The 8826-nt window shown below is 48.2% G+C and overlaps 1 protein-coding gene across 1 annotated transcript; it reads right to left on the reverse strand.

Moving 5' to 3' along the window:
* Positions 1–6236: 6236 nt before the first annotated feature.
* LOC124694742 (gibberellin 2-beta-dioxygenase 3-like) lies at positions 6237–7359 on the reverse strand. The gene is made up of 2 exons (XM_047227693.1): positions 7046–7359; positions 6237–6852 (listed from the first exon to the last, which is right to left on the reverse strand). Exons 1-2 carry the CDS (start codon positions 7357–7359, stop codon positions 6237–6239), a joined length of 930 nt encoding a protein of 309 aa, XP_047083649.1.
* Positions 7360–8826: the final 1467 nt, after the last annotated feature.

The following is an 8826-nucleotide window of genomic DNA, read 5'->3' on the forward strand; positions in this document are numbered from 1 at the left end:
TTTCGTTTTTCAAATTTAGATCGGCGTCTTCGCCTGAGATCGCGGCTGGAAAACTGGTCCTCCCCATGCCAATTTTACGTCCAATCCGGAGGAAATTTACCCCAGATTTCGGCGTGGGAGGCCAAACGAGTGGAGATGCTCTTAAGACATGAGCAGCTGATGTGCGGACTCAGCAATTGACGTGATCAACTGATACGTGTTCAGCAGCACACGATCTGATTAACTGAAAATAGTAGATCACATTACACCTCAGATCGACCAGATTACTTCTAGGTCAGCCGAGTAGCAGAGGGCCAACACTGCACCAGAGGTCGGAGACGGCGCAAAACTTGGGCCGCTACCTGCTGCGGCCATGACGCACGACCTCCATTTCGGCGTGGGAGGCCAAACGAGTGGAGATGCTCTTAAGACATGAGCAGCTGATGTGCGGACTCAGCAATTGAGGTGATCAACTGATACGTGTTCAGCAGCACACGATCTGATTAACTGAAAATAGTAGATCACATTACACCTCAGATCGACCAGATTACTTCTAGGTCAGCCGAGTAGCAGAGGGCCAACACTGCACCAGAGGTCGGAGACGGCGCAAAACTTGGGCCGCTACCTGCTGCGGCCATGACGCACGACCTCCATGATATGGAGGCTGCGGTGAGGAATAAGGTAGAGGCGGCATCTCCGATAGATCGATCTTGTATTCACCAGGTTTGAGAAGATGGAACACGATTAGAGTTTTTATTCTTTCTAAGAAGGAGAGGCTTCACGTCTCTCAAGAATGACATCCGACGGGTTGTAGATGAGTTGAAGGGTAATCCGATGGTTAAAATTTGATAACCTCCAGGATTAACCTGGTGGCTTGATGAGAGTCTCCAATTAGTAAATATAAAATATAAGATATAAGATGTGATGCGTCAGAGAAATACACATCATATACCTGCCACAAATATATATGTTGTATAAAACGTGGTGCTCTGTCATTGGCTATGTTTTCATCCTCGCCGTACCTGGGTTCCGTTAGCCATTTCCGGTCATCACACGTACTTATATAGTAGCAAATAGGAACGCTACGAATTTTCACCCGATAAATAAATATTAAAATTTGAATGTGCGTAGGCACCATCTCGTAAGTAGATACATTCAAATTTTAGACAAATTTGACGAGATGGAGGGAACAATAGATATTACATAGAGGCCTAATCGATACCTCTACTCCGGAGTAGTAGCAGTAGTAGTATTCAGTAGCAAGACGGTTGCGGACTGGGGTGTTTCTCGGGCGGCGAGCTGCTGGAGCAGGAAGGGTTCTGTAGAAGTTAATCTTGTCGTTCGGTTAGGAAGGTTTAAACCGTATACGTACAATCTTGTCGTTCGGTTAGGAAGGTTTAAACCGTATACGTACGGGTCACGTCGTGTTGGGTTCGGTTTGTGAGCCGTGTTGGGCGTGGAGTCTATCTGTAAAACGTCTATAAAAGTTAGAGAAGCAAGGAAGGAAAAATAAGAGATATGCACCAACGAAAATCGTTCTTCTCTCGTTCGATCTAGGGTTCTTGTATCTGTTGTTTCTCGCTGTGTTTCAGGTCACGAGCTCGCAAGGATCTAGGGCAAAACCAACAAGTGGTATCAGAGCCCTGGTAGAACTCGAGGCCTAGCCGGGCCGAGAGCACATGTCGGACGACGACAAGGCAAAGGCGGAGGCGGCGAAGAAGGCTCTGGTCGAATCGCAATCAAGCAGCAAGCCGCTTGCGATGATGCCAAGGACGAACGCCGTGCCGATCCAATACCCGATGCTGAACGACACAAACTATCTGGTTTGGGCCACCAAGATGAAGTTCATCCTTCGAAACCTCCGTGTCCGGGAAGGCGATAGAAGGCGAGGAAGATGTCGACGAAGAAGTCGATGGGGGCGCTATGGCGGCCCTCTCGCGTCCGGTACCGGACTCGATGGTGATGACCCTCGCAGTACTATGCGATGGCAAGGGAGGCTTGGGATGCAATCCGGGAGATGAGGATCGGCGAAGACAAAGTAAAGCGCGCCCGTGCACAAGTGCTAAAGCGGCAGCTTAACAAGTTGGAGATGTCAAAAGGAGAGACGATCGCCGAATATTCTGTGAAGATCACGAACCTGGTCAGTGAGATCAAGTCTCTTGACGGCAAAGTCACAGACACGGAGGTCGTAGAGAAACTGTTTGCCTCGGTCACGGATAAATTCACAGATATTATCGGGACCATCGAGCAGTTCACAGACATCACCAAGATGACTGTGCCTGAAGCGATCGGCAGATTGCGGACGCACGAGGAAAATCAGAAGGGGAAGAAAGAAGCAAAGGACAGCGGTGAAAAACTGCTGTATACACATGCTGAGATGGAAGCTCGAGTAGCAAAAGAGAGGAAGAAATACCAAGCCTCAGGCAGTAAGAACAATGATGGTCGTGGTGGCGGAAAGGACCGTGGGCAAGCACGTCCGCGAAACCCTAGCCATGGCAAGGGTGACCGTTTTGTCGATGAACGCAGGCCCCCCGATCATGATGTTTCGGAGGTGAAGTGCTTCAACTGCAATAAAAAGGGGCACTTTGCAAAGGACTGCAAGGAACCAGATAGAAGGCTGAAGGCTAATCTGGCAAAGAGAGGCGATGATCATGAGGAACACATGCTGTTGGCAGAAACCTGCGTTCTGACATTAGATGATGCTTGTCTGAACCGTAGCAGAGTATTCTTGCATGAGAGGAAGGTTTTCCCAAAGCTTAAAGGCAATCAGAACACGCGGTGGTACCTTGATACCGGAGCCAGTAACCACATGACAGGCTGCGAAGAAAAATTCACTGAGCTTGACAGAGGTGTCACTGGTTCAGTTAAGTTCGGAGATGGCTCCATAGTAGAAATATGCGGAAAAGGCTCTATCCTGTTTGAGTGCCAAAACGGCGAGCATCGAATACTCACCGAGGTGTATTACATACCACGGTTGAAGAGTAATATAGTAAGTATTGGTCAGCTAGATGAATATGGCTGCAAAACTTTGGTCGTCGATGGTTATATGACTCTATGGGACAGGGCAAGGAAAGTGCTTGCAAAGGTTAAACGCTCGAGCAACCGGTTGTATATTCTGAATATCAATGAATCCAAACCGGAGTGCTGGGTAGCAAAATCAAGGGAAGCTTCATGGCTGTGGCATGGAAGGTACGGTCATGTGAACTTTCATGCCCTAAAGAAGCTAGCTGACAAGGAGATGGTGCTAGGGATGCCACACATTGATCAGCTAGAGCGTGTTTGCGATGGTTGCCTCGTTGGGAAACAGCATAGGGCGTCATTCCCAGCTGCGTCAAGCTTCAGGGCGTCTACACCGTTGGAACTACTCCACGGTGATCTATGTGGTCCGATCACACCGGCCACAAATGCGGGGAAGAAGTACTTTCTCCTGATAGTGGACGATTTCTCACGGTACATGTGGATAGTCTTGATAAGAAGCAAAGATGAGGCTTTCGAGGCATTCCTGAAGGTAAAGGCAGCGACAGAGATGGAGCTAAAGCTGCAAGTGCGCTCCTTACGCACTGACCGTGGAGGAGAATTCACATCAAGGGAGTTCAATGACTACTGTGAAGAGAAGGGTATAAAGAGGTTCCTTACTGCTCCTTACTCACCTCAGCAGAACGGAGTAGTTGAGAGAAGAAATCAAACTGTGGTGGCTATGGCTCGCAGTTTGCTCAAGAGCAAGAATCTGCCAAACTCGTTTTGGGGAGAGGCGGTTACCACGGCAGTATACCTGCTAAACAGGGCACCTACAAAGAGTGTGCCTGATAAGACTCCGTATGAAGCTATCTATGGGAGGAAGCCAAATGTGGCGCATATGAGGACGTTCGGTTGTATTGGACACGTCAAGAAGCCAACACCTCACCTAACCAAGCTTGAAGATCGCAGCACAAAGATGGTCTTTATCGGCTATGAGACTGTTGCTCACTCAAAGGCATATCGGATGTATGATCCGGTGACAAAGAAACTTCACATTTCTAGAGATGTGGTGTTCGAGGAAGAAAAAGCTTGGAGATGGGACAACGAACCGGACGGGGCTAATGCTAATAATGAGCCGTTTGTTGTTGAGTTTTCTACTCACCTTGATGCAGGAGTTGAGGTGGCTAAGGATGGTCTGCGCGATGATCCACAGGAGATAGAGAACTCAGAGGATATTGGTGTGTTCGATACACCTGTCGATGATGGTCTGACCGAAGATGGTGATGGTTTTGCAGACCACTATCCTGAGCTTGAAGTTTGGAACCCTGAAGATCCCCCGGCAACGCCTGTGCAGGCTGCGCCGAACTCTCCAAGGACGCCGGCGGCTGCGTCGGTGGGTGCATCCTCGGAGAGTGAACCACTACGTCTACGCAATGTCTCCTCAATCTACAGGGATACGGTTCCTATAGATTTTGAGTATTCTGGGCTATGTCTTCTCGGAATAGAAGAACCAGGAAACTACAATGAAGCAAAGGATGTGCCAAGTTGGAGACGTGCTATGGAAGAAGAGTTGTCATCTATCAATGATAACAAGACGTGGACATTGACCACATTGCCTGCTGGTCACAAAGCTATTGGTTTGAAGTGGGTCTTTAAATTGAAGAGGGATAGTAAAGGAGAAGTTGTGAAGCATAAGGCGCGCTTAGTAGCAAAAGGTTATGTGCAAAGGCAGGGCATAGACTTTGAAGAGGTGTTTGCACCTGTAGCTCGACTGGAAACAGTGAGATTGCTGATAGCTATTGCAGCTCAAGAAGGATGGCAAGTGCATCACATGGATGTGAAATCAGCGTTTCTGAATGGCGATCTAGTTGAGGAGGTGTATGTGGCCCAAGCGCCTGGCTTTGAGAAGAAAGGAGAAGAGCACAAGGTGCTGAAATTGCACAAGGCGTTGTATGGACTCCGTCAAGCGCCTAGGGCATGGAATTCGAAACTGGACAAATCACTAGTTGCTCTTGGTTTTGAAAAGTGTCCATTAGAGCATGCTGTGTATAAGAGAAGCCGAAGAGGAGAAAGACTCTTGGTTGGAGTTTATGTTGATGATTTAATCATCACTGGAGGAAGTGCTAAAGAAATTGATGCTTTCAAAAATCAGATGAAGACGCTGTTTAGCATGAGTGATCTTGGTTTGCTCAGCTACTATCTTGGTATTGAAGTGCATCAAAGCTCCGGTAAAATTTCCTTGAGTCAAGCGGCATATGCAGCAAAGATCTTGGACAAGTGTGGGATGAAAGATTGTAACCCAACTTTGATTCCCATGGATCCACGAGCAAAGTTGAGCAAGGAGAGCTCGAATCCTCTCGTGGATAGCACTCAATACCGAAGCATAGTGGGAAGTCTACGCTACCTGATTCATACACGGCCAGATATAGCTCACTCTGTTGGCATTGTGAGTCGCTTCATGGAGAAACCGACTACTGAACATCTTGCAGCTGTGAAGCAAGTGTTGCGGTATGTCAAGGGGACTTTGGATCATGGATGCGTGTATGAAAAAGGAGAAGAAGGGCTGAAGGTACATGGTTATTCGGATAGTGATTTGGCAGGTGACATAGATGATCGGAAAAGTACATCCGGAATGGTATTCTACCTTGGCTGCAACCCGATCAGTTGGTGCTCTCAGAAGCAGAAAGTAGTGGCACTTTCCTCATGTGAAGCAGAATATATTTCTGCAAGCTCAGCAGCGTGCCAGGCTTTGTGGTTAGGAAGGCTATTGGCTGATCTGATGATGAAGAAGGAGGTGGAACCAGTGGTGCTCCGGATAGATAACCAGTCAGCTATTGCACTTTGCAAGAATCCGGTATTTCATGAGCGAACGAAGCACATTGAAATTCGATATCATTTTATCCGAGACTGTGTGGAAGCTGGAAGCATAGATGTGCAATATGTTTGCACAAACGAGCAACTTGCAGATATCTTGACAAAGGCGTTGAGTAGGCCGAAGTTTCAAGAAATGAGGTGCAAGGTTGGTGTTCAAGAAATAAAGGAAGACAAGAAGCGACAAGCTTAAGGAGGTGATTGTAGAAGTTAAGCTTGTCGTTCGGTTAGGAAGGTTTAAACCGTATACGTACGGGTCACGTCGTGTTGGGTTCGGTTTGTGAGCCGTGTTGGGCGTGGAGTCTATCTGTAAAACGTCTATAAAAGTTAGAGAAGCAAGGAAGGAAAAATAAGAGATATGCACCAACGAAAATCGTTCTTCTCTCGTTCGATCTAGGGTTCTTGTATCTGTTGTTTCTCGCTGTGTTTCAGGTCACGAGCTCGCAAGGATCTAGGGCAAAACCAACAGGTTCTAGTCTGCAGGCGGCGAGCTTGGTCCTGCGCGCGGCCGTCTTGTACTCGTCCCACACAAATCCCTTGTACAAGATGATGTCCAGCGGCCGCAACAGCTTGGGTAGGGGCACGATCCACTCCGTCGGCGCAGGGCCGCCGAAGTACACCATGGAGAGCCTTGACAGGACGCCTTCCCCAGCTTGTGCCACCACCCTGTGCCTCACGCTCCTGTACCTACCGTTGGTGAGGACCTGCATGACGTCTCCGACGTTGATGAAAACGGACTCGGCGTCGGGCGCGACGGGGAGCCAGGTGCCGTCGAGCAGCGCGATCTGCAGCCCCGAGACGGAGTTGGAGCGCAGCAGCGACATGAGCTGAGGGTCCGTGTGCTCGCCGAACCCTGTGGAGCCCGGCGCTTCCAGCCGCAGCGAGTGCGGGTAGTGGTTCACACGTAGCAACTCGTCGCTGCCGTTCCTCTGCACCATGCCCCTGAACACGTCCGTGTCCTCCATCCCCAGCCCTTCCGCCATCAGCACAAGCACCCTCCCCGCCACCTCCTGCACTATCCTCATGTACTCATCCAGCGCGTTGCTGCACTCGTTGATAATTAACACGTGAGTTCCCTCGGATTCATATTACTTAACACTAATATAGATGTACCTAGATACGTTTTAATTATAGATACATCCATTTTAATAGCAAGTAATATGAATCAGAGGGAGTAACATATATTTCCTTAGATTAAACAGAGAGCAGGTGGAGATTAATTATGTATGTAACATACCAAAGTGCGATGGGCATAGTTGAGTTGGAATTAACGGTGGACACGACCAGGTACTCCACCGAGCCCACGTCGCCGTTGGTGCCGATGCTGCGGCAGCCGTAGCCGAGCGGCTTGCTGAGGTCGGCAGAGCTGCTCAACTTGTCACCCTCGGGCAGCGCGAAAAAGGACATCGCCTCGGCCTCGAGCGTCTCCACGATGCCCACGTCCATGCCGTGGTTCACGGCCTTGAAGAAGCCGTGGCTGCCGCAAGCGTCGGCGATGGCACCCGCGGAACCTGGCGACAACAGGTCGATCACCGGAATTGAGGCCTCCATGCTCAATTAGCCTGCACTAGTCGATGTGATCATTGGGTAACGCACAGGTCGCACATATTTAAAGACAAAGCCTAGCGTCTGCAATTGATAGAGTATGCCACTTCTGTTCATGGTTATCAAGTCCGGTATTGCTGCCGAATTCTGTTATTCCCCAATATGCTTCCCACTTGAATGAAATACTTATAACCACAAACAAAGATGGACGACAAGTTGGCTGGCTACGGAAGGTTGCTTCTGCGCACCACCCGAACCGTGTATACATGGCTGCCTTATGAAATCTATCAAGAACAGAAGAAGATGTGTTAGTTAGACTTCTAACCGAATACTCCATAATTATTACACATTTGCAGGCAGTTCTGATTTTAGTATGCACGGCAACTGCTTTTCGAGTGAGCATTCTGCATGATTATTCAGCCAGGGCCATGGAATGATCTCGCTGCACTTATTTGTTATCACACTGAAGGGAAGGGTCTTGTGTGAGGCATGACTTCTTAATTTTCTGTGATGGACTGCTCTAAAATTTTGTTGTGGATCAAGGTGCTGCCACCTTCTGCAGTTTTTCTTGGACTAGTAATATATGCAGTGGTTTAATTAAGATGCAAAAGCTGTAGATTACGAATGTTGCTTCATTTCTTGTTTTTTTTTTCTAATAGTCCTTGCGTCCAAAAATAAGTGGCTCAACTTTGCCGAGATATGGTTGTATCTAAACGTGTTTTTAGGTTGTAGATACATCCTTATCTAGAAAAAATTAAGTCACTTATTTTAAACAAAGGGTCTATATCTTTAGGGTAGAACTCAGCTAAGTCGTGTACCTTCCGTGCATCAAAAGAAGCAAATGAGTCTGACGGACTCAAGGCTGACAATCAGTACGTCTATATTAACCTCATCAAACTGATTATTATGCTTTTGACTAATTTGATCGATGACACAAATATATATTTCTCTTCTGAAGTCGTCATCATTTGTTTCATTTTTGGCACAAGCATACCATGTTGATTTTCCATAAAGCACATTACCATCCATTGAAGGAACTTCAACACCGTATTTGTCACAAAACAAAGTGACCCTCTCAAGAACCTCCTCTGGGTAGGTTGGCATTTGACCATCGCACCGGTCGGTTCTCCACCCATAGCTGGCGCGCAAACACCACCGAGACGTAGCGGCCTTGCCGCAGCTTCTTGGCGCCACACGATAAGCCGGCCTCGCCATCGTGCCTCGTCTTACGGATGGGCCAGCTTTCTCTCATGGCGTAGGTCGGGAGAAGGCGGGTGCCCAGGGAGGACTAGGACGATGGCAATAGCGTGGGCGAGGAAAAGGCTAGGCTGCTGCCTCGCCTTCAATGCCCTAGCTTTGAAGCCCACAACGAATTGATAGAGTATGCCGAATTGCATTTTCAGGTAGCTGATATTTAGACACTCCCATAATTAACTGTTAGGTCCACGCTTTGATTTCAGGTGCATGTTTAAA

Source organism: Lolium rigidum, chromosome 3 (assembly GCF_022539505.1).
Source record: "Lolium rigidum isolate FL_2022 chromosome 3, APGP_CSIRO_Lrig_0.1, whole genome shotgun sequence".
Lineage (NCBI taxonomy): Eukaryota > Viridiplantae > Streptophyta > Magnoliopsida > Poales > Poaceae > Lolium > Lolium rigidum.